Below are 25812 nucleotides of genomic sequence, written 5' to 3' on the forward strand. Positions count from 1 at the left end.
TGCAGGCAGCGGTGCCCGTTTGTACCCTCCCTGGGGCCGTGCTGGCGGGCAGAGGGTGGGGAGCTCTGGGTGGGGGTGGCTGAGCTGCCCTGCTGCCCTCCTTGGGACATCCTTCCCACTCTGCCCTCCTGGTGCCCTTCCTGCTGGGGGACAGGGAGGGCTGATGGCCGCGGGGCAGGGGCTGGGGTGGTGATGGGGAGAGGGGCAGGGAGGGGGCGAGGGTCCAGCTCCCTGTCGTGGTTTAGCCTCAGACGGCAACAAAGAACCACGTGCCGCTCGTTCGTGCCTTCCAAACACAGGAAGAATCGTAAGAAAAGGCAAGACTCTTGGGTTGAGACAAAGGCAGTTTAATAGAACAGCAAAGGGAACAGGCAAACAACAACAACAACAACAACACGGATAGGGGAATATACAAACGCGATTACGGAACCGCCGCTCCCCCCGCCGCTCGCCGCTTACCGGCCGGACCCGGGCCACCCCAGCCCGCTTTTAAGCAGCAACTTCCTGCCCCCTCCCCCGGCAGCTCAGGGTGGGCGTGGCTCACATGGCATGGAATACCAGGAAAAGTTAACCCTATCCCCACCGGAACCAGGACATTATCCACCCCTTATTCCATACCATCTATGCCATGCCCAGCAGGTTCCAATGAATTGCCACCACTTTCCCCTGTTATATATATATATATATATACACACATATAATACCCTTAGTTTATGGGTCATCCCTCCAAAGTGTCCGTTGAGTTCTTTTAATCCACGGCTTTGGGCTCCATCTGTTAGAACAGTCTCTCAGGGCAGGTGAGATGCTGGGTGGTGCTGGTCTGTTGCATGCTGTATTTTTCGGAGCTTGTGACTGGTGCACCTGGTGTGGCTCATGCACGCAGTCTGTAGGCTGAAGATGTAGATCTTGAGGAAACTGCTGGGCGCCGGCTGCTGAGATCAGTTCTTATCCCATCACCCCTGTGCCTTACTTGTAGTACAACTGATAGCAATGAGGACATACAGTGACAGTGTTACTTAGCAATTAACAGCACACAATCTGATTCATTGGCTATTCTCGCCCAAAATCAGATCTCCATGAGGTACACATCGGACTTCCCCATCCTTCCGCATCACCCACCAAGTGCACCCAGGTCCTTGGGCAAAAGCAATCCCACGGATGGGTTTGCCTTTGCCTGAGGCAGGACTAACCCAGACTGTCTTCCCTAGCATATTCTTCATGTGCACTACGGGGACTTTATCCCCTTCTACAGTACGTGGAAGTTTTGATTGGGCAGGGCCAGCCCGATTGTTAGATCCCCTGGTGTTAACTAGCCAGGTAGCTTTTGCTAAATGCGTATCCCAGTGTTTGAAAGTCCCACCACCCATTGCTCTCAGTGTAGTTTTTAGCAGTCCATTGTATCGTTCTATCTTCCCAGAGGCTGGGGCGTGATAGGGGATGTGATACACCCACTCGATACCATGCTCTTTGGCCCAGGTGTCTATGAGGCTGTTTCGGAAATGAGTCCCATTGTCCGACTCAATTCTCTCTGGGGTACCATGTCGCCACAGGACTTGCTTTTCAAGGCCCAGGATAGTGTTCCGGGCAGTGGCATGGGGCACAGGGTATGTTTCCAGCCATCCAGTGGTTGCTTCCACCATTGTGAGCACATAGCGCTTGCCTTGACGGGTTTGTGGCAGCGTGATATAATCAATCTGCCAGGCCTCCCCATATTTGTATTTCAGCCATCGCCCTCCATACCAAAGAGGCTTCAAACGCTTGGCTTGTTTGATCGCAGCGCATGTCTCACATTCATGGATGACCTGTGCAATAGTGTCCATGGTCAAGTCCACCCCTCGGTCACGAGCCCATCTATATGTCGCATCTCTCCCTTGATGGCCTGAGGAGTCATGGGCCCACCGAGCTATGAATAGTTCACCCTTATGTTGCCAGTCCAGATCCACCTGAGCCACTTCAATCCTAGCGGCCCGATCCACCTGCTGGTTGTTCTGATGTTCCTCCGTGGCCCGATTCTTTGGTACGTGGGCATCTACATGGCGTACTTTCACAACCAGATTCTCTATCCGGGCAGCAATATCTTGCCATAGGTCAGCAGCCCAGATGGGTTTGCCTCTGCGCTGCCAGTTGCCCTGCTTCCACTGCTGTAACCATCCCCACAGAGCATTTGCCACCATCCATGAGTCAGTGTAGAGATAAAGTACTGGCCATTTTTCTCGCTCAGCAATGTCCAAAGCCAGCTGAATAGCCTTCACCTCTGCAAACTGGCTCGATTCACCCTGTCCCTCACTGGCTTCTGCAACCCGTCGTGTAGGACTCCACACAGCAGCCTTCCACTTTCGATGCTTTCCCACAATACGGCAGGACCCATCAGTGAACAGGGCATATTTCTTCTCATTTTCTGGCAGTTTATTATATGGTGGGGCCTCTTCTGCACGCGTCACCTCCTCCTCTGGTGACATTCCGAAATCCTTGCCTTCTGGCCAGTCCATGATCACTTCCAGAATTCCCGGGCGACTGGGGTTTCCCATTCGAGTTCGCTGCGTGATCAGTGCAATCCACTTACTCCATGTAGCATCGGTTGCATGATGTGTGGTGGGGACCCTTTCTTTGAACATCCAACCCAGCACCGGCAGTCGAGGTGCTAAGAGGAGCTGTGCTTCTGTACCAACCACTTCCGAAGCAGCTCGAACCCCTTCATATGCTGCCAATATCTCTTTTTCTGTTGGAGTGTAGCGGGCTTCGGATCCTCTGTATCCACGACTCCAAAACCCTAGGGGTCGACCTCGAGTCTCCCCTGGTGCTTTCTGCCAGAGGCTCCAGGTAGGGCCATTCTCCCCGGCTGCAGTGTAGAGCACATTTTTAACATCTTGTCCTGCCCGGACTGGCCCCAGGGCCACTGCATGGACTATTTCCTGTTTGATTTGTTCAAAAGCTTGTCGTTGCTCAGGACCCCATTTAAAATCATTCTTCTTCCGGGTTACTTGATACAGAGGGCTTACAATTTGACTGTAATCTGGGATATGCATTCTCCAAAAACCCACAATACCTAAGAAAGCCTGTGTTTCCTTTTTACTAGTTGGTGGAGACATAGCTGCTATTTTGTTGATCACATCCATTGGAATCTGACGGCGTCCATCTTGCCATTTTATTCCTAAAAACTGGATCTCCTGCGCAGGTCCCTTGACCTTACTTCGCTTTATAGCAAAACCAGCGTTCAGAAGGATTTGGACTATTTTACTCCCTTTCTCAAAAACTTCTTCTGCTGTGTTTCCCCATACAATGATGTCATCAATGTACTGCAGATGTTCTGGAGCTTCACCCTGTTCCAGTGCAGTCTGGATCAGTCCATGGCAAATGGTGGGGCTGTGTTTCCACCCCTGGGGCAGTCGATTCCAGGTGTATTGGATGCCCCTCCAAGTGAAAGCAAACTGTGGCCTGCACTCTGCTGCCAAAGGGATTGAGAAAAATGCATTCGCTATATCAATCGTGGCATACCACTTGGCTGCCTTGGACTCCAGTTCGTACTGGAGTTCTAGCATGTCCGGCACAGCAGCACTCAGCGGTGGCGTGACTTCATTCAGACCACGATAGTCTACAGTTAGCCTCCACTCTCCATTAGATTTTCGCACCGGCCATATGGGACTGTTAAAGGGTGAGTGAGTCTTGCTGATCACTCCTTGAACCTCTAGTTGACGAATCAGCTCATGGATGGGAATCAGAGAGTCTCGGTTAGTGCGATACTGCCGCCGATGCACCGTTGTGGTAGCAATCGGCACCTGTTGTTCTTTGACCCTCAACAACCCCACAACAGAAGAATCCTCTGAGAGACCAGGCAAGGCAGACAACTGTTTAACTTCCTCTGTCTCCAAAGCAGCTATGCCAAAGGCCCAGCGGTACCCTTTTGGGTCCTTAAAATACCCTCTCCTGAGGTAATCTATACCAAGGATGCATGGAGCCTCTGGGCCAGTCACAATGGGATGCTTTTGCCACTCATTCCCAGTTAGGCTCACTTCTGCCTCCAGTACAGTCAACTCTTGGGATCCCCCTGTCACCCCAGAAATACAAATGGGTTCTGCCCCTCTATAGCTTGATGGTATTAAAGTACACTGCGCACCCGTGTCCACTAGAGCCTTATACTCCTGTGGGTCTGATGTGCCAGGCCATCGAATCCACACTGTCCAATAAACCCGGTTATCCCTTTCCTCCACCTGGCCGGAGGCAGGGCCCCCCTAATACTGGTCATAGTATCCATTACTCACTTCTTGCATAAATGACTTGGAAGTTCCTTCAAGAGGATCAGAAGCAAGATCAAGCCTTCTGCTTTGTCTAGGGAACGGCCCACTGGAAACTGGGGCGGCACTTTTCCTGGAGGGATCCCCTTTTGTGGTTGTCCTTCCTTGCAACTCCTGTACCCGTGTCCGCAGGATCGAAGTAGGTTGTCCGTCCCACTTCCTCATGTCCTCTCCGTGGTCCCGCAGGTAGAACCACAGGGTGCCTCGTGGTGTGTACCCTCTGTACTCTCTCTCTTGAGTGGGGAAATGCCTGCTTCTAATAGCTGAGATGCTGGCCCGTGCAGGTGGGGAGTAGGACATATTCTCTTCAAGTTGCTGGACCTTCCGCGACAGTTTCTCCACAGCTGAGACAAGGGGGGAAGAGAGACTTTCTTCATATCGCCGGAGCCGGCCAGCTACCTCATCCACCGTTGGTCCCTCTTCACCTTTCCATTCCATTACTGCCAGGGAGTTGGCATATGACGATGGTGCGCTCCGTACAAACTTCCGCCACATGGGCCTTGTGCATCGCACCTCATCAGGGTCTGTGGGTAAGTCTGCATTGTCCAAGTCATAATAAATCATCTCCCGCACGGCTAATTCTCTCAGGTACTGGATACCTCTTTCCATGGTAGTCCACTTGCTTGGCTGACATACAACATCCTCGCTGAAGGGGTACCTCTCCCTCACGCCTAACAGGAGTCGTTTCCAGAGGCTGAGGGCTTGGGTCTTTTTCCCGATCGCCTTGTCAATGCCGCCTTCCCTAGACAGGGATCCCAGCTGCCTGGCCTCCCTACCCTCTAATTCCAGGCTACTGGCCCCATTATCCCAGCACCGGAGCAGCCAGGTGACAATGTGCTCGCCTGAAAGTCGGCTAAAATCTTTTCGCATATCCCGCAGCTCACTCAAGGATAGGGATCGAGTAATTATCTCTGGTTCTGCCTCTTCCTCCTGCTCTCGTGATGGCCCTGGTTCATCATCATCTCTTACTAAGCGAACTGATTTCTTTGTGTACTTCTTCTTCTGTATGGGGGCAACTGATACTGGCATGGGTTGGTTCCCTGGTTCAGTGGCAGTGGCTACCACGGGGGTTGCAGTAGCCGCAGTGTCTGTCGCAAGGATTGCAGTAGCCGCAGTGTCCGTTGCAAGGATTGCAGTAGCCGCAGGGGCCGCCGCAGGGGCCGCCGCAGGGGCTGCAGCAGCCGCAGGGGCCGCTGCAGGGGCTGCAGCAGGCGCAGGGGCCGCCGCAGGTCTGGTTTCCATCTCTTCCCCTTGAGGGTGCTGCATAATTCTGAGCAGTGCCTGGTAGATACTGGCCAGGGCCCAGCACAGCGCGGTGAGTTGTGCCTCTCTAGAATAGCCACAGCATTTTCCCTTCAAATATTCTACCACTTTATCAGGGTCCTGTAATTGTTCAGGGGTGAAGTCCCAGACCATTGGAGGTGAGTAGTTCTCTAGGTACCTGCCCATGCTCTCCCACATGCCATGCCACCCCTGACTATCCAGCCTCGGAGCAGATCTCCGGGTGGTAGTCTTAAATAGTCGCTTAACCCTAAACAAGACCTGGAACGTATTCAGGAGACATAGCACTACGAACACGCTAGTTTGAGTATCCCAAGGATATTCAAAATTCTCAAAAGCTGTCATACCTGACCCGAAGGAGAAAAGGGAGGCAAAAGGGCTGGGGAAATTATTAACAAATTCTGAGAGACGGTGTCCAATGTACGGACAGGACAGCAAAACCGGATAAACACCCCAAAATAGCCGTCTGAACAGTGATGTTATCATATCATAAACAGATATCGCACAGGACAGCAGAATGATAATCCTCATCCCTGTTCCAGACATGGTAAACAGCATCGCAGGGAGTACATAAGCCATATAGGAATTTATGTAACACAGCCATGAGAACAAACCAAGCAACATGATGACCAGTGACTACTTACCTAATAAAATAAATGCATACAAAAAAAAAAACCAAAACCGTTTTTTCCACGTTCTAGTTGGATTCTGTCGTTATCTCAACCCTTCGAGCCCCACGTTGGGCGCCAAAAAGGACTGTCGTGGTTTAGCCTCAGACGGCAACAAAGAACCACGTGCCGCTCGTTCGTGCCTTCCAAACACAGGAAGAATCGTAAGAAAAGGCAAGACTCTTGGGTTGAGACAAAGGCAGTTTAATAGAACAGCAAAGGGAACAGGCAAACAACAACAACAACAACAACAACACGGATAGGGGAATATACAAACGCGATTACGGAACCGCCGCTCCCCCCGCCGCTCGCCGCTTACCGGCCGGACCCGGGCCACCCCAGCCCGCTTTTAAGCAGCAACTTCCTGCCCCCTCCCCCGGCAGCTCAGGGTGGGCGTGGCTCACATGGCATGGAATACCAGGAAAAGTTAACCCTATCCCCACCGGAACCAGGACACTCCCTCTCGGGGCACTGGCAGCAGCTCACCAAGCCGAGTGCCTCCTGCATGGCCCGGAGCTCCTCTTCCAGGTGGGACTGCGCCTCCTTCATCGCACCCATCTCCTGGAGGAGCTCCTCGGAGAGAGCTGTGGCCTGGCAGAAAGGGGTGGTGGGGGTGAGCCCCAGGAGAGGGTCCCTGGGGACCAGGACCATTGCCGCCGCTGTGGCCTGCCCAGAGCCGGGGGGCAGTGCCAGGCTGGCAGGGCAGCGCGGGCAGCACGTCCCATCCATCACATCTTCAAGAGCTGAGATGGGGCAGCAGCTCCCCAGAGACCCCCACCCCTGCCCCGGGGGGGCCCATTGCACGGCCCGGCTCAGCAGGGACGCCCCCAGCCCTGCTGCCCCTGCCAGGCTCCCAGTGAGATCCCTGCAGCCCATCCAAAGGGCAAAGAGCCGCTGCAGCCCCCTCGAGCACAGCCTGGCCAGGGCAGCAGCAGCCACTGCTAACAAAGTGGCCACCATCATCTCCAGCTGCGCGGGGAACCCTCCCTGCCGCCATCTCCCGCGGTGTCCCAGCCCTGGCAGGACCTGGCCCGGCAGTGCTGATGGTGGCTCTTTCCTTCAGCCCGAGCTTAGTTCTCCCCACAGGGGACGCTCTGGCGATGCATGGTCACCAGTGGCTCAGCACCATGCAGGGTGAGGCCCCTCTCCGGTCCCCACCAGTGCCGGCTTTAGCCCCTGGGCAAGCGGTGGGAGATGAGGCCCAGGAGGTGCTGGTGGAGCCTCTCAGCTGCCCCAGGAGTGGATGCGGCACTGGCTGAAGGTGAGGAGCGGGGAAGAGAGGGCTGGAGAGGGTGGTGGGGCCGGACCTCCAGGGTGCCGAGCCTCCATCCAAGGGAGCCAAGGGCACCAGGGACTCGCTGGGTATCGGCCCCACCAGGACCGGCTGACGGCAACGTGGGGAAGACCCAGAGCAAGCGGAGCAGCATTTCAGCCCCAGCTTTTCCTCCCCAAGACTTCACCCCTTTCCTTCACTGAAGCCCCACGTGCCACCCTCAGCTCAGGCTTATACCAGCCCTTGGTCTAAGGGCAGCACAACGGCGGCTGGACCCCGGAGGATGGGGTGTCGTGCAGGGGAGCAGCCAGGGGATGGGCAAGAGCCTCTACCTTGGAGATGCCGCTCTCATTGGCTTTGATCTTGTCCTTCATCCAGCCCACGTCGGTGGCCACGGAGGCCAGCGGGGGGCTGCTCGTGCTCTCCTGGAGCAAGTCCTTCCCAGGCAGCCACTGCCCCGGTTCCTGGGGCTGCTGCCCCCTGTCCTGGGCCCTGTCGCCCTCCTTCTCCAGCACAGGGGGTGCCTCTGCAGGCTGGTCCCCCTCCCAGAGCAGGGTCAGGCTGTCCCCCTGCTTCTGGGCAGGCAGGTCCCGCAGGCCCAGGTGCCCGAGCATGGTGAGCAGCAGGCTGCGCAGCGCCATGAAGTTGACTGCCCCGAGCTCGGGCGTCCCGATGGCCTCGTCCAGCAGCTGGTACAGGCTGAGCTGGGCCATGGCTGCTGCCCTGCCCAAAGCCATGGAGGCACCTGAGGGGGATGGGAACCTTTCTGCCTGAGGGGGGGCCCAGGATGGCTGGAAGGGATGGGCACTTGAAGCCTTCCTCTTCCTCTTCCTCTTCCTCCTCTTCTTCCTCCTCCTCCTCCTCTGCTGGCTCCTCGCAGCAGAGTGGTCGCACCAGCGAGACAGGTGACAAGGGACAAGGCAGCGTCCCCTGTTGCTAGGCGATGCCCCGCCCCCCGCAGCCACCTACCAACGGGGACGCTGCATTGTCCATTGTCACCCGTCCCACCGCCGAGTGGACGCCCTCATGGCGAAGGTGGAAGCAGACAAGAACAACCTGATGCTGGGACTCGATGTGGTGGGACCAGCCCCATGGGGGTGATGGGGCGAGCAGGGCGACGTAGCCACTTCTCCCTCTCCTCCCAACACGAGAATGTTTCTTCATCTCTGTGCCGTGCTGACAGCTGCTCTTTGGGACCTAGCCATTCTGCACACCAGGAATGCTCCGCTCTTCCTAATTTGTCCCTTTTTCCAAGAAGTTCATGAGCAACTCCAACAGCCCACTGTCGTGCTTTAGCCTCAGACGGCAACAAAGAACCACGTGCCGCTTGCTCGGGCCTTCCTAATACAGGAAGAATCGGAAGAAAAAACGCAAGATTCTTGGGTTGAGACAAAGGCAGTTTCACAGAACAGCAAAGGGAACAAGAAAACAACAACAATCACACGGACAGAGGAATGTACAAACACGATTACTGAACCGCCGCTCCCCCCCGCTCCCCGATCGGACCCGGTACGCCCCAGCCCGCTCCAAGCAGAGATGTCCTGCCCCCTCCCCCGGCAGCTCAGGGTGGGCATGGCTCACATGGCATGGAATACCTGTGTCCTGGGGAGAATTAACCCTGTCCCCGCCGCAACCAGGACATTATCCACCCCTTATTCCAGACCATCTATGCCATGCCCACATCTTACAGGTTCCAATGAATTGCCATCACTTTCCCCTGTCATGTATATACATACGTATATATTCATGCAGATATAGTGCCCTTAGTCTATGGGCCATCCCTCCAAAGTGTCCATTGAGTTCATTTCATCCATGGCTCTGGGCTCCATCTGTTAGAACAGTCTCTCAGGGCAGGTGAGATGCTGGGTGGTGCTGGCCTCTTGCATGCTGTATTGTCGGAGCTTGTGACTGGTGCACCCGCTGTGGCTCATGCACACAGTCCGTGGGCTGAAGATGTAGATCTTGAGGACAGTTGCTGGGCGCCACCTGCTGAGGTCAGTTCTGATCCCATCACCCCTGTGCCTTACTCATAGTACAGCTGAGAGCAATTATAGTAATGAGGACACACAGTGACAGTGTTACTTAGCAATTAACACACACAATTTGATTCATTGGCTATTCTCACCCAAAATCAGGTCCCCATGATGTACACATCAGAGCTCCCCATCCTTCCGCATCACCCACCAAGTGCACCCAGGCCCTTGGGCAGATGCAATCCCACGGATGGGTTTCCCTTTGCCTGAGGCAGGACTGACCCCGACTGTCTTCCCTGGCATATTCTTCATGTGCACTACGGGGACTTTATCCCCTTCTATGGTACGTGGAAGTGTTGATTGGGCAGGGCCAGCCCCATTGGTAGATCCCCTGGGGTTAACTAGCCAGGTAGCCTTTGCTAAATGTGCATCCCAATGTTTTAAAGTCCCACCACCCATTGCTCTCAGTGTAGTTTTTAACAGCCCATTGTATCGTTCCATCTTCCCAGGGGCTGGTGCGTGACAGGGGATGTGATACACCCACTCGATACCATGCTCTTTGGCCCAGGTGTCTATGAGGCTGTTTCGGAAATGAGTCCCGTTGTCCAACTCAGTTCTCTCTGGGGTGCCATGTCACCACAGAACTTGTTTTTCAAGGCCCAGGATAGTGTTCCGGGCAGTGGCATGGGGCACAGGGTATGTTTCCAGCCATCCAGTGGTTGCTTCCACCACTGTGAGCACATGGCGCTTGCCTTGACAGGTTTGTGGCAGTGTGATGTAATCCATCTGCCAGGCCTCCCCAGATTTGTATTTCAGCCATTGCCCTCCATACCAAAGAGGCTTCAAACGCTTGGCTTGCTTGATTGCAGCGCATGTCTCACATTCATGGATGACCTGTGCAACAGTGTCCATGGTCAAGTCCACCCCTTGGTCATGAGCCCATCTATATGTTGCATCTCTTCCTTGATTGCTGCTGTAGCCACCCCCACAGAGCATTTGCCACCATCCATGAGTCAGTGTAGAGATAAGGTACTGGCCATTTTTCTCCCTCGGCAATGGCCAAAGCCAGCTGAATGGCTTTCACCTCTGCAAACTGGCTCGATTCACCTTGTCCTTCACTGGCCTCTGCAACTTGTCGTGTAGGACTCCACACAGCAGCCTTCCACTTTCCATGCTTTCCCACAATCTGGCAGGACCCATCAGTGAACAGGGCATCTTTCTTCCCATTTTCTGGCAGTTTATTATATGGTGGGGCCTCTTCCGCACGTGTCACCTCCTCCTCTGGTGACATTCCGAAATCCTTGCCTTCTGGCCAGTCCATGATCACTTCCAGAATTCCTGGGCGACTGAAGTTTCCCATTCGAGTTCGCTGTGTGACCAGTGCAATCCACTTACTCCATGTGGCATCAGTTGCATGATGTGTGGTGGGGACCCTTTCTTTGAGCATCCAGCCCAGCACCGGCAGTCGAGGTGCTGGGAGGAGCTGTGCTTTTGCAAAAGAAAAACAAATCTTTTTCCCCATCAGGGCAGACAAACATTGCAGCAGGTTGCCCAGAGGGGCAGTACTGCCTTCATCCTTTAATATTTTTAATTCCTTTCTGGATAAATTTCTTAGCAACCTGGTCTGCTCCCATAGCTCATCCTGTTGTGCGCAGCAGCTACAAGCAGAGACCTCCTGAGGTGCCTAAATGCTGAATAATGCTGATTTCTTCCCCTCTCTCTCTCCCCTTGATGATGGTGGGGGAAGCGCTTGGGTTCCCTGTGACCATGGAAGTGAATGAGATGCCAGTACAGTCAGATCAACGGCCGCTTCCTTGTCCTGCTGCAGGCAGTGTTGCTCAGATGCAGGGCTGCCCCACAGGCACCCCCTAACAGCCCTCATCCTATCCATTGCTTCACCTTTCGTTCCCTTTTCCACTCTTTTCCCCCTCTTGAGTTCTCTTGGACCATCCTCATCCCCTCCAATACAAACAGCCAAGTCCTTTTCACTGCTTCCTTTCTTTGTCCTTCCCATGGTGTTTCTGAGATGGTGACAGTGACACTTTCCACCTTTGACATGACTTGATTACACCAGGAACCCCTTTTCTTACCTCTGCTGTCCTACAGCTACTCAAGTTGGGAGAGGAACCAGGACTCAGGATGAACCATAAATAATGAACCTTAAATACTGACGTGCTGAAGCTTCAGTGCGCAGGGACCTTGAGACACCTGGGGACGTGGCCAACGGAAACTTCTTCAAGTTTTTCAAGGAGAAGGGGCAAAGTGGGGGAGGACCAGGTGAGGAGTGAGTCTGAGGAGAGGGGCCTGGGCATTTTGAGGGATGCCATATGAGCCTCTGGTAAAGGCTCAGCACCATTAAGGCCAGCTGCATATGGGGTGGTGTTAGAAGGACCGTGGCCACCCAGACAAGGGCAGTTATTGTCCCCCTTGACTCAGCACTGGTGTGGCCACATCTGCTCTCATAGTTTCCCAGAATGGTTTGAGTTTGAAGGGACCTTTAAAGATCATCTAGTCCAACCCCTTCTTTTCAGGGAAGTCTTCCACAAGATCAGGATGCTCAAAGCTCCGTCCAACCTGTCCTTTGTCACTTCCAGTGATGGGGCACCCACAGCTTCTCGGAGCAACCTTTTCCAGTGCCTCACCTCCCTCACTGTGAAACATTTCTTCCTTATATCCAATACAAATCTTCCCTCATTCAGTTTAAAACCATTGCCCCTTGTCCTGGCATTACTGATGCTGGTAAAATGTCTCTCTCCCTTCCTTTTAAGCCTTCTTTAGGTATGGAAAGGCCACAGGAAGATTTCCTCTGAGCTTTTTGTTTCCAGGCTGAATAACCCCAACTCTCAGCCTTTCTTCATAGGTGATTTTTGGTGATCCTTCTCTTGACCCTCTTCTACAGGTCCATGTCTTTCTTGTGCTGCGGAAGAACTGCACATCGTCTTCCAGGTGAAGTAGCATGGGATCACCGTAAAGAGGGAGAGTCCCCTTCTTCAACACTTCTTTTGATGCCACCCAGGGTATGATTGGCTTTTCAAGCACACATTGCCAGCTCACGTCCATTTGCTCACCCACCAGTATCCCCAAGTCCTTCTTCACAGGGCTGCTCTCAATCCATTCATCCCCCAGTCCATCTTGATACTGGGGATTGCCCCGACCCAGGTGCAGAACTTTGCACTTGGCCTTGATAAAATTCCAGAGGTTCACATGTGTCCTGTTTAGCAGTTACTAAAAATCCTGAAGGTTTCCTTCCCAAGGTTTAGATTCTTGGCTTTACTTTTCACCTGGCATATATCCTTTCAGGTCATGAATTCCACCAGGGCATGAACACTGCAGCCCAGGTTGCCACCAATCGTGGTCTTGCCATAAGTTGCTTTGAGTTGGTGAGCAACAGGTCTCATAATGCTTCTTTCTCTGGTCTTTCTTTTCTTTCACATGACCTGTGTGGAGAGGCCGAGGGACATGGACCTCTCTAGCCTGGTGATGGCAGTTCATGACAGTAAAAGAGTAGCCTGAAAGTAGCAGTTTCAGGTGGTTTCAAGGTGGCTTCAGAGATGACAGAGCTTTCCTTGGCATTGGGAAACCACCTGAGAAAGGAAAACCATCACAAAGTGCAGCTTGGGAAGTCGAGATTGACCATAAGGAGAAGGAAATGTCCCTTGAAGGGCAGTGCTGTGGTAGAACAGGTCACCCTGAGGAGCCTGGATCAGCGCAATGCCAGGTGTTTCAAGGCAACAGCAGGGAGGAAGAAGAGATACCAGTAAAGGCAGAGAGATGTCACGGTGGGAGCACGGTGGAGAAATAGGTCCTGTGTCCCCAGCCTGCAGGGAAACGGGGTCAGGTGTAGGACAGTGTAGGGCAGCCTGCGATGGACACAGGCAAGGGCAGTGGCAGGGCAGGAAGGCCCCAGCAGAAGTGAGGTCTTTGTCCCCTTAGCTGTGCCAGTTGTCACTGCCACCAAAGCCTGAAAGGAGACACATTCATCTCATGGAACTGGGGCATTGGTGCTTCCTTGCACCCCCCACAGGGTGGCTGGGAGGTGTGGTACTACACTCTGCATCGCACACGCCACGTGACACTGCCCCAGGAAGAGCCCCAGGTCATTTGCCTCTGAGAGAGAAGATCCTTGGGAAGGACTCAACTCTCCCGGCTCTACCATTACTCAGTCTGGCTGGGATGGAGTTCATTTTCTTCATATCGGCCTGTATGCTGCTGTGTTTTGGATGTGTGACTGAAACATGGCTGATAACTCACTGAAGTTTTAGCTGCTTCTCAACCGGGCTCTGCACAGCATCAAGGCCACCTTCCTGTTTCTCAGTTTGCCTTGGACTGCCGTGTGCCGTTAGGGACCAAGCAGACCAAAGGGAGAAGTCATGCCCTATAATGTCATGCTCAGTATTGAAGTTGGGAGGTAGTCTTTGCAAGGTTGCTGTTGCTCAAAGATTGGCTGGGCATTGGGCTGCTTGTGGGAGGTGGTGACTGATTGCCTTTGCATCATTGTGTTAGGTTTTTCTTTTCTTCTTCCCTCTTCTTCCTTCATTTATTAAACTCTTTATCTCAACCCACGAGTTTGTCTTGCTTTGGCTCTCAGGATTCTCTCCTCTGTCCCTCTGTGCTGGGGCTGGAGTGAGCGAGTGGCTGGTGTGTGCTTAGTTGCTGGCCAGGGTCACCCACCACAACCCTCTTGAACAATAAAGTCTGTGGCTGAAGCTCTTGTCACTCAGACAAGATCAGTCTGCTGATCACCTTACACCTGTAGTGATGGTAACAGGAGCAGCCAGGGGGTGGGCTTGTGAGGGGCAATGGGATTATCAGTACATCACCTCCTGCACCCATCAGGTGGAAAGGTTCTTCAGCATCTTCCCACCATGTTTTCTCCTGGGCTAGAGAAGAGGAGCTCAGTGATAGAGGGTGAGTCCCCTGCAGGGGCAGAAACTGGCACTGGCCCTTCCTGCGTTTCCTGAGGTTCTTGCCGACACATGCTCTCCTCCTCCTTGAACCCCTTCCCTGGTCACAAAGGACTGGAGAGCTTTTCAGTGAAGACTCAGGCAAAGAAGCCTTTGAGTCCCTCAGCCGCACCTGTGTCTGCTCTTATGAAATCCCCCTCCCCATTCTGCAGCCGCCCTGCATTTTCCATGTTCAGCCTTGGTCTCTCATGAGCGACCAAAGCTCCTCTTCTTACTCTTCACTCTTCTTACAGCCACCAACTCCAGGCGAGCTTTGCTGTTCCCTAAAGCATACCTCCACAACAAAGGCAATTTATAAATTCCTTCTGTGTAACCTGTCCTTGCTGTCACCTCTGAGCAGCTGCTTCATGGTCCCTCTCAATGACCTGTCCCTACCCCAGGAGCCCAATGCACGGCCCCACAGCCCTGCTGTGAAGGCACACCACACAGTAGTGTGCATTCAGGGGTGGGTAAAAGCCCCCCAGCACCATCACCTGGGCAGTCGTCTTTGTCCCAGCTCCCCATGAGCATCATATTTTGGAAGCTCCCCCAGCACCCGACGCCTCCCGAGTGCCAGCCATGTCCCACATGGGGCTGTGCAGACAGCCCTGCTCCAGGTCTGGGCCAGGAGAGAGCCCGGGCAGGGCTGGACGTTCCCCTGATCCAGGTACTGAGCCCAGCAGGAGGATGGAGATGGCCTCACAGTCGCAGTCACCCGTAAACCTGGGGTGAGCAACCAGTGCTGGAAACGGTCGGTGAGACAGACCGGTGGGTAAGAAAGGCTGTCCATGCCACCAGGGGCACAGACCAGCCTCCTCTCTCCTGCACCTGCCTGGCTTTAATCCTTTCCACAAGCCCTGGCTCTGCACCACAAACACTCTGGTGTGAGTCCTCCCCCCGCATGGTCACACGGTACAAGCCATACTCCGAGGATTTTTCCTCCTGGGCACTTTCCAGCCCAGCCCAGCTCCCTCCAAGCTCTGCCACCTCCCCTGCCCTCTCTCCATCCCAGCCCAGTCTGCGCTGGCCCAACAGCAGAGCCTGCCCCAGGGTGCTGCAGAGCTCTGGGCACTCACTCCACAGCCACAGCCCCTCTGAAGGGCACCGCAGCTGCTGGGGGGCAGAGGAGGGTCAGCCCCAGAGATGGGGGGCATTTGGGCACAAGGCAAAGGCAGTCAGTGGGCCCCTGTGTCCTCCTCCCCAGGATGTTCTGAGGGGTCTGCAGCCCCTCTGTGCCATCCCCTCTCCCCAGCCCAGTACAAGAGCCCTGGCCCTGGGGACCCTCAGGCAGTTCCTGCCGCCCCAGTGACAGAGTGGCACTGGGACAGCCTGCCCCAGGCTGCTGCAGCCAGAAAGGTCTTCTCATCTCCCGTTTATTCAGCCCTGCTGCTGATGGGTCTCAGAAGAAGAAGTGTTAGCCAGTTCGTGTATTTTATTTAAACACACAGAGAGACTGACTCTTCGTTTATATAAATTTTTTGTGTCACAGGCGACAGGTGAAAAGTTAAGGAGGAGGGGAGGAATAGTGAGTGCTTGTCACAAAGTTACAGGGAATCATTTCCAGAATAAGGTACACAGTTTATGGCTGATGAAAAAATGTCCAATCAGTTTCCTCAGGGCATCCTTGAGCTCCTGGTTCCTCATGCTGTAGATGAGGGGGTTCACTGCTGGAGGCACCACCGAGTACAGAAATGACAGCACCAGATCTAAGGATGGGGACGAGATGGAGGAGGGCTTCAGGTAGGCAACTACAGCAGTACTGATAAACAGGGAGACAATGACCAGGTGAGGGAGGCACGTGGAAAAGGCTTTGTGCCGTCCCTGCTGTGAGGGGATTCTCAGCACAGTCCGGAAGATCTGCACATAGGACACCACAATGAAAACAAAACATGCAAAGAATAAACAGGCACCAAACACAATAAGCCCAACTTCCCTGAGGTAGTCCGAGTCTGTGCAGGAGAGCTTGAGGATCTGGGGGATTTCACAGAAGAACTGGTCCACAGCATTGCCTTGGCAGAGAGGTATTGAAAATGTATTGGTCGTGTGCAGCAGAGCATAGAGAAAGCCACTGCCCCAGGCAGCTACTGCCATGTGGACACAAGCTCTGCTGCCCAGGAGGGACCCATAGTGCAGGGGTTTGCAGATGGCAACGTAGCGGTCGTAGGCCATGACTGTCAGAAGATAAAACTCTGCTGACATCAAGCTGACAAACAGGAAGACCTGGGCAGCACATCCCGAGAAGGAGATGGCCCTGGTGTCCCAGAGGGAGTTGGCCATGGCTTTGGGCAGAGTGGTGGAGATGCAGCCCAGGTCGAGGAGGGCGAGGTTGAGGAGGAAGAAGTACATGGGGGTGTGGAGGCGGTGGTCACAGGCTACGGCAGTGATGATGAGGCCATTGCCCAGGAGGGCAGCCAGGTAGATGCCCAGGAAGAGCCAGAAGTGCAAGAGCTGCAGCTCCCGCGTGTCTGCGAATGCCAGGAGGAGGAAGTGGGTGATGGAGCTGCTGTTGGACATCGGATCCCTTTGTTCCCGAGGTACTGCCAAAGGAGGAAAGCACACTCACAAGTCAGGACAGCTCTGAGCAAATCTCTTCCCATTGCCTGCCCTTCCAAACCCAAGCCCCGGAAACACACTTTGCCCGTGTCCTTTTTTGCGGGAGCTTTCTGCATTGCCCTTGTTGGAACTCTCATTGTTGCTGGCCAAGTGTGCCGTGAGGAGCAGAGCTCTGCTTGTGGGCTCCCAAGGAGTCATCCCTGCTCCACAGCAGCGGGGATTGGGGAAAGGGGTTACAGCTTCTGCCATTCACTAGTTACCTCATCTGTGATCCACTTGTAACGCAGAGGAGCTGCTCAGCATATTCCTGCAGGAAAACCTCAAGGAAACTCCTGGTTGTTCTAAAGCTGCAGTGACATGAGCAGAGCCAGCTCACTCCTCAGCCTTGTCGGGGGGGAAAGACCACCAGCTCTTCACTCACTGTCCCCCGACCCCCTGCAGAGGGATAGGGAGAAGAGGGAGAAAAAGGAATAAAAATCTCATGGTTTGAGATACAGACAGTTTGATAGACCAGTAACGGGAAAGAAAATAACAATCATTGCAAAAGAATATAGGAAACCAGGAGTGATGCAGTACAATTGCTTACCCCCCGATGCCCATCCCGAGCAGCAAACACGGATTCCTGCCACCCGGCCAACCCCCATTTCTGTACTGAGCAGGACCAGCCCAAGGCATTTTATTGACCTCTCTGGTGGTTTTGGTGCTGAGCCCATGAAGCTCAGACACAGGGGAAGCTGATGAAACCTCTCCAGAAGTCAATGTCAGATGCAAACTCCAAAGTTTCTTGGAGCGTTAATGGGTCCCACTGAGGGCCATTACTGCCAAGGGCTCCTGGGGGCTCGTTCGAGGGAAAACTGGAGGCAGTGAGGGCAGGTAGGCAAAGGCAATGGAGAGGTGTCTCTGACGCTGGCTAATGCTGAATGTGTGAGAGGAAGGTAAAGGGCCAAGCCCTGGCCTCCAGCCCCTGGGAAGGGAGATCCTGCCCCACAAGCACAGCTCAGGGCTCTTCCTGGGGCATTGTGATGGGAGGACGTGCAATGCCAAGGGCAGAAAGACAGAATGACGGCTCCCGGGTGGGGAAGAGGAGGCGCTAAGGCCCTAGTGCTGTAAGGATAAGGTGTCTTCTGGTAGCCTTGGTGGCACAGACGACAGCCACAGCCAAGAGGAGAAAGACATAAGCACTGTTGGGGGCTTTCAGCCTTGCCAACTCCCTTGATCGTCTCCACCACAGGCTGTGCTATGGTGTCCCACATCTGCTCCTCTTCCCCTGCAGGCTGCAGGCATCCCCCCTGCTTCCCCGTCTTGCTCTCCCCTCAGCATCTCACTGCCTTTACTCATCTCTCTCCATCGTCCTTGGCTGTTCCTGAAACACAACGCCTTGGGCTGATCCCGACTCCCTCTGGGTGATCTGTTGCAGCACAGCACTGCCCTTGCAGTGGCATTTCTTTCTCCTGGTGTCCAGTCTCCACCTCCCAAGCTGCCCTTTGTTGCATAATTTCTTTCTCCTGCTGTTTCCCACCAAAGAAAAGATCCACTGTCTCTGAAACAACCCTTCAACCAGGTTCAGGCCATTCCAATAGTGCCCAGAGCCTCCCTGCCACTGGGCCAGAGAAGCCCAGGTCCCTCAGCCTCTCCACCAAGCACACGTGCACTGGGCCCTAAAGCCCATCTTGGCAAACCTCCTCTGGACACTCTCCAGGTCCTCTCCACTTCTCCAAAATGGGGAGCTGCACACTGGGACACAGCTGTGTGCGTTGGGCCACAGCAGTGCTGAGTCAAAGGGGAAGGTGACTCAAGTCGCCTGGGGGGCACACGCTCCTCCTCCTGCAGCTCCGTAGGCAGCCGGCCTTGTTCATAGTGAGCGTGCACCACTGGCTCATGAGGCGTCCCTCAGGGTGCCCAGCCCCACCTCTGCAGGGTCACTGCTCAGCACATCAGGTCCCAGCCTGTCCTGCTGCATTGGGGTTATTCTTCCCCGGGATGCAGGACTGGACACTTCTCCTTGAAACACCGTAAGACATTTCTGTTGGCCAAATCCCAGCGTCTCTCCAGCTGCCCCTGGACTCAAGCTCCATTTGGTCAGCTGTTAATGTTTGTGTGCAGATGGTCACCCTGATGCTTGTTCCCCAGGGCTTGGTATTGGGGCCAGTTCACTTTAAGATTTTTATCAATGATCTGGACGAGGGGATCGAGTGCACCCTCAGTAAGTTTGCAGATGACACCAAGTTGGGTGGGAATGTCGACCTGCTTGATGGTAGAGAGGTTTTCCAGAGGGATCTGCAGAGGCTGGATTGATGGTCCACAGCCAGTGGTGTGAGGTTCAACAAGGCCACCTGCTGGGTCCTGCACTTGGGTCACACCAACCCCATGCAGCGTTACAGGCCTGGGGAGGAGTGGCTGTAGAGCTGCCCTGCAGGAAAGGACCTGGGGGTGTTGGTCAGCTGCCATCTGAATATGAGCCAGCAGCGTGCCCAGGTGGCCAAGAAGGCCAACAGCATCCTGGCCTGTATCAGGAACAGTGTGGTGAGCCGGAGTAGGGAAGTGATTGTCCCCCTGTACTCGGCACTGGTGAGGCCCCACCTGGAGTACTGTGTCCAGTTTTGGGCCCCTCACCACAAAAAAGACATTGAGGTGCTGGAGCAGGACCAGAGAAGGGCACCGGAGCTGGTGAGGGATCTGGACAATCATTTTATGTGGAGCAGCTGAGGGACATGGAATTGTTTAGCCTGGAGAAAAGGAGGCTGAGGGGAGACTTCTGACTCTCTACGGCTCCCAGAAAGGAGGTTGTAGAGAGGTAGGGATCAGTCTCTTCTCCCAAGTAAGAGGCGATAGGACAAGAGGAAATGGCCTGAATTAGCACCAGGGGTGGTTTAGGCAGGATATTAGGAAAACGTTTTACACTGAGGGGGTTATTAAGCATTGGAACAGGCCGCCCAGGGAAGTGGTTGAGGCCCCATCCCTGGAGGTATTTAAAAGACGGACAGACATAGTGCTTAGAGCTATGGTTTAGTGATGGCTTTTGTCAGAGTTAGGTTGATGGTTGGACTAGGTGATCTGAAAGGTCCCTCCCAACCAAGACAATTCTATGTTTCTATTCACCTTTCATGCGCTTTTCCATTCTTTTTCCACTCTCAAGTTCTTCTCTTGGATCATCCTCATCTCCTCCCATACAAAGAACCAACTCTTTTTCACCATTTCCTTGTTGGCCCTTCCCTTGGTGTTTCTGAGATGGTGACAGTGGCACTTTCCAACTTCATCATGGTATCCATTAGGCCATTAGGATGTACAAAAGCTGCAAGAACGTCTCCTTGGAGCTTTTTTGTTTCCAGGCTCAATAACTTTACCTCTCTCAGCTTTTCTTCCTAGGAGAGGTCTTCCAGCCCTCCAATGGTTGTTGGTGATCCTTCTCTTGACCCGCTCTAAGAGGTCCATGTCTTTCTTTTGCTGGGGCCCACAGAACTGGACACAGTGTTCCAGATGAAGTCGTATGAGATTGGAGTAGAGAGGGGGAATCCCCTCCCTCCACCTGCTGGCCACGCTTCTGTAGATGCAGCCCAGGCTATGATTGGCTTTCTGGGCTGCAAGTGCACGTTGAAGGCTCCTGTCCAATGTTTCACACACCAGCGTCCCGAAGTCCTCCTCTACAGGGTTGCTTTCAATCCATTCATCAGTCCGTCTGTATTGATACTGGGGATTGCCCCGACCCAGGTGCAGGACCTTGCACGTGGCCTTGTTGCACTTCCAGAGGGTCACACATGTCCCATTTACCAGTGACCAAAACAGCTGAGAGTTCCTTTCCCAAGGTTTAGGGTCTTGACTATAGTTTTCAGCTGGCATATATCCCTTCAGATCATGAATTCCACGAGGGGCTGAACACTGCAGCCCAGGCGGCCACCAGTCTTGGCCTCTCCAATAAGTACCTCTGAGTTGGTGACAGAACGAGGGAGCTGGGTTTGGGTTTGGGCATGAGGCATGTGGTGAGGGTTTCAGCTTTGGCGTTAGTGTTCAGGGAAGGGCTACAGATGAGAGCTGCAGGTGAGGGATTAGGGTTAGGGTCCAGGCAAAGGCTTAGGGGGAGCTGCGTCGTGCCGAGTCTGAGGGGCAGGAGTGTGGAAGGCACCCAGCGTGTATGGGCCCTCGTGGTGGGGGCCCCGTATGGGCTCATGTGGTGATGACCAAAAGCATCCCCATTGCAATGAGCTGGGGATTAGCACTGGACCCCTTGGCTTGGCAGGGCACATCCAGGGGGCTACAGCACACAGGATGTCTCTGCCTCCTTTCTTTGTCACCCTGAAATCACTGCCTCTGGTTTTCTGCTCCAATCAGCCCCCAGGGAGGCACGCTTCCATTTCCTGAAGCAGCTTCATCACCCACAGCCCTCAGCAGACCCTGCTGAACCTCCAAGGCTCTTTATTCCTGCCAGGGCCCTCCACACTGCGTGACTTTCCCCCGGGAGCTCGTTAACGTGAAGGAACTGTAATGAGTTTATTCTTGCATCTCAATTCACCGTATGGTTGCAAGGGGACTTTGAGGAGAGACTGTCTCCAAGGAAGAGTTTTGCTAGAGTTTGCTGGAGAAGAAAAGTTTTGTTTAACAAGCACATAATGTAACATGGGCAGGGACATCACTAGAGACATGAGTTGGTGACAAGGCTCTGGGATGGAAATTTGGCCAAGAATAAGGCAAAGTTTACTTAATCTGCCACACTCTCTCTTTAGCCAACTCACTAACTGTGCGTATATTTAGAATTTCCTATCAATCTCTCCAACGTATTTCTTTTATATTGGTCTTTTGAGGCAGGTGGAGCTTATTGGAGGCTTGGACTTGGCATATAGTGGAGGAAAGCATTGGGTTTCTTTAATTAATTGGTATCATTTTGTCCTTCTGGCTGTTCAAATTGAATAAGAATCCCTTGTCTATTTACAGCCAAGTCTGCGGGGGAACCGGGCAGGAATTGGTGCAAAGGAGCTGTGAACATTCAGCTGCAGACTCAGCGCACAAGTCTGATGTAGGAAAAGAATGCAAGTCCCAGGCAGCCCCAAGAGAAACGGTGGGGAGGAGGAGGTGGGGGGGCAAGTTGTCTGTACAGTGGGGGACCTCGAGGAGATGGCAGTTGCTACCTCTCCGGTCCTCCTTAGGAGACCCTCTGGTTCAGTATCAGCTGGAGAAAGCTGCAAGCATTTCCTCTGGAAAAATAAAAAGACTAATGAAAAGCCCTTTCCAAATGAAAAATTACCTTTTTATTAAGTGCTTCTTGAAACCTTCCACTTTAAGTAGACTCCTGAGACCTCTCCACTGAGCTGTACCAGGCTAGAAGCCCTGAAGAAAATCATGGCAGAGCTGTGGCTCCTTAGGGCTTTCTGCACTTTAACGAGCCCCATGGGGCATTTGCTGCTGAGCCCAGGAATGCCAGATACTGAGAGGAGCTTGAACAGCCTGTGCAGGAATTCAAGTCCGAAGCAAACGCCAAAGTGTCTTGGAGCATTAATTGTCCCCACTGAGGGCCATGACAGACCAAGCCTCCCCATGGATTTGTTTGAGCAGGCAACTGGAGGCTGTGATTACAGGGAGGCAAAGGCACTGTGCAGGTGGAGCTGATGCTGAGTAAAGCCGTGATGTATTTTATCTCGCCAAGCGGCCAGCCCTGGGAAGGGGGATCCTGTCCCTCACACTGGCTCAGGGCTCCTCCCGGGGCAGTGAGGTGTGGGGTAGGCAATGCCGAGTGAAGGACAACGGCACCACAGCTCCCGGCCTCCCTGGGGGGTGCGAGGAAGCAGTGAGGCCCCGGTTCCATGAGATTAAGGTGTCTCCTTTCAGGCCTTGGTAGCAAAGACAACAGCCACAGCCCAGGGGACAAAGACCTGCAGGCTGTGGACACCCAACCTCTTTCCTCCCCTTGCTCCCACTGGGGCATCTCCTCGCCTTTCCTGACAGATCTTCTTCCTCCCTGCCTGTTCCTTGGAGCACCCAGCGTTGCGCTGATCCAGGCTCCCTCTGGGTGACCTCAGGAGTCACAGCACTGTCCTTCATGGGACATTTCTTTCTCCTCATGTCCAGTCTCGTTGTGAATGTTAATTTGGGATCCTGCCCAACTTTGAGGTGGCAGCAATTTCAGATTTATTAACACAGGGTTAAGTTGTATGTATGTAATCGTGGCCCTCAAACCCCTTTCATCTTCAACCCCTTCCCTAAGTCTTACTCATGTTTCCCAGGATGCAGAAGGAGGGCAGGGATTGTGAAGTTCTGGAGGGAAAGGCCAGGGAGATGATGAGATGTTAGGGGCAGGCAAGAGGAAGATGAAGGCAAAGGTGCCATTGCTGGCGAGTAGATTGTGATGCCATTATTGCTGGAGGAAGCTGCGTGTGAGGAGCAGCATTGTGAAGTGCTCGACATGCCTGAGAGTTTCATCAAAGAGAGAAGGGAGCATGGGATAGGTGAAGGGAGAAGCGTGTGGGAGGGACAGCACTTGGTGAGGTTTCTGCTCTTGAAAAGCCTTAACTCTGGCCTAACCCTAAGCCTCTAGCCCTAACCCAACCCCCTAACCCACAAAGCTGAGCAGGACTCAGATCAATTACAAGAAGCCCTAAGAAGAATCATCCTGAGCCTCACCATGACCCCTAGCCCTAAAAGGGGAGCTCTTAGCCCCAGTCCTACCCTGATCATGAAGCAGAAACTCTGACCAGAGTTTTTGGTTCGCATGGAAGAAAACTGGTAACAGAAACCCCTAACCCAAAAGCCCTAGCGGCCTCCCTTGGAACCCCTAACCTTCCCTTGCCCTCCAAACCTCTCTCTAAGCTGTTTTTCCCCCAGAGGCAGAGTGAATGCATAGCCTGTGAGGTCCTGGAGCAGTCGCCTGACATTGGAAGACGAAATGTGAGATGACGTGTATCAGATCAGCTTGTAGGTGACAAGGTGGGTGATGGTGGGGAAGCTACTCTTATGTCAGCTGTGCCTCAGAACCTCACAGGTGAGTAAGAGGTAGGTGTCTGTGAAGGTGCCTGAAGTCAATTCTGTCTGAGAACCTCACAGGCCAGAAGTAGGAAAATGGCTTGGCTGTTGATTGTGCTTTGGCACGGGGTTGGACTAGATGATCTCGGAAGGACCCTTCCAACCCCTTCCATTCTGTCATCTGTCTCTGCTGGTGATAGGCAAGGGAAGTCTCATGGCTGGGTCAAGCACTGGGATAAGCTTGGCCTCAGCCTCGGTGACCAGGCAGGCCAGGCAGGAGGGCAGGGCATGGGCACAAAAGGACTTTCTTTGGGTATTTTGGCCCTCTAGCAATGCGGGAAATCTCCATGGAGATCCCTCCAGTGGTAGTGGTGGGAAGGGATTCCGCCGTCATGGGGAATCTTTGGCCAGATTATCTCCAGCACCTCCAGTTTCTCTTCATGGAGTCAGAGCTTGGGCTTTCTCCTTCTCTTGTTATCTTGGACTTTGCTGGGAAACCCTCTCAGTATTGCTGCAGTCTCCACAGAGTGCCCTTCCTGGAGAGCGAACAGCCGAGCCTGAACTGGGGGCCATCTAGAGCCCTAACGCCCACCTGGGAGAAGGAGTTAACATTAAGGGGAACAGGCCATTCACCACAAACCACAATGAGGTCACCTGCCTAGTGGATGAAGGGAAGGTGGTGGATGTAGTTTTGCTGGATTTTAGTAAAGCTTTTGACAGTGTCCCTCAAAGTATCCTTCCGGACAAGTTGCCCAGCTTGGAGATGAGCAGGTGGAGGGTGCGGTGTGTGAAGAACTGGCTGAACGGTAGGGCTCGACCCATGCGTAGAGTTGCAGAGTAAGAAATCAAGGGCTGTGTGAGCCTCACAGGAGGGCAGGAGATGCTCTCTTCTGGAAGGGTCATTTGTGCTATTGGTGATAGAGCCACGCAAGGCTGCCTCGGTCAGACACACTCATCCATTGTTCGTGTCACGTTAAACTGTACAAACATAGACATCTGCAGTGCAGTGACAGGACACAGGCCTTCTAACCTTCCCATGAACCTCCAACCTGAGCTTTCTCTCTCCACCACCTTTGGAGGTGAACCTGAGCACAGAGCATGAGCCATTGGAGTTTAACCACTCAAGACCGTCTCCACCTTGGAGCTAATACGAGGCACAGCCAAGGTGGAGGCCCAGGGAGGAGGTGTTGCGGAGCAGCCTTTTCTGTTGCTGCAAACTAACCTTGGTAGCTCTCTGCTGCACCCTCTCCAGCAGTTCCCTGTCCTTCTTGATCTGGGAAGCCCAGAACTGGACACAGTGCTCCAGGTGTGGCCTCAGCAGGGCAGAGTAGAGGGGGAGGATGACCTCCCTCCACCTGCTAGTCACACTCTTCTTGATGCACCCCAGGATGCCATTGGCCTTCTTGGCCACAAGGTCCCATTGCTGGCTCGTGGTCATCCTGTTGTCCACCAGGACTCCCAGGTCTCTTTCCACCGAGCTGCTCTCCAGCAGGTCAGCCCCCAACCTGTCCTGGTGCACGGGGTTAGTCCTCCCCAGGTGCAGCACCCGACACTTGCCCTGTTTGAATGTCATAAGGTTCCACTCCTCACTGGGAGCACAGGGGGAGTCAGGTGGTTGCACTGGGAGCACTGGGACTGTACTGGGAGGACTGGGGGGAGTCAGGGGTCATACTGGGAGCACTGGGAAGGCACTGGGAGAACTGGGGGGAACCAGGGAGTCATACTGGGAGCATTGGGACAGCACTGGGAGGACTGGGGAGAGTCAGGAGGTCATACTGGGAGCACTGGGAGTGCACTGGGAGTACTGAGGGGAACCAGGGAGTCATACTGGGAGCACTGGGAGGGCACTGGGGGTACTGGGGGGGAATCAGGGAGTCATAC

General features: G+C 53.9%; 1 protein-coding gene across 1 annotated transcript; it reads right to left on the minus strand.

Annotated features, from left to right (window-relative positions):
- Window positions 1-15984: 15984 nt before the first annotated feature.
- LOC128903458 (olfactory receptor 14A16-like) lies at window positions 15985-16968 on the minus strand. Its single transcript, XM_054187469.1, has one exon. It carries the CDS (start codon window positions 16942-16944, stop codon window positions 15985-15987), a length of 960 nt encoding a protein of 319 aa, XP_054043444.1. The 5' UTR covers window positions 16945-16968.
- Between the last annotated feature and the right edge of the window lie 8844 nt (window positions 16969-25812).

Source organism: Rissa tridactyla, unplaced genomic scaffold, assembly GCF_028500815.1.
Source record: "Rissa tridactyla isolate bRisTri1 unplaced genomic scaffold, bRisTri1.patW.cur.20221130 scaffold_37, whole genome shotgun sequence".
Lineage (NCBI taxonomy): Eukaryota > Metazoa > Chordata > Aves > Charadriiformes > Laridae > Rissa > Rissa tridactyla.

What these genes read in the sequence shown, in the direction of transcription:
- LOC128903458 (XM_054187469.1), bottom strand. Translation starts at nt 16,944, where the DNA reads ATGTCCAACAGCAGCTCCATCACCCACTTCCTCCTCCTGGCATTCGCA.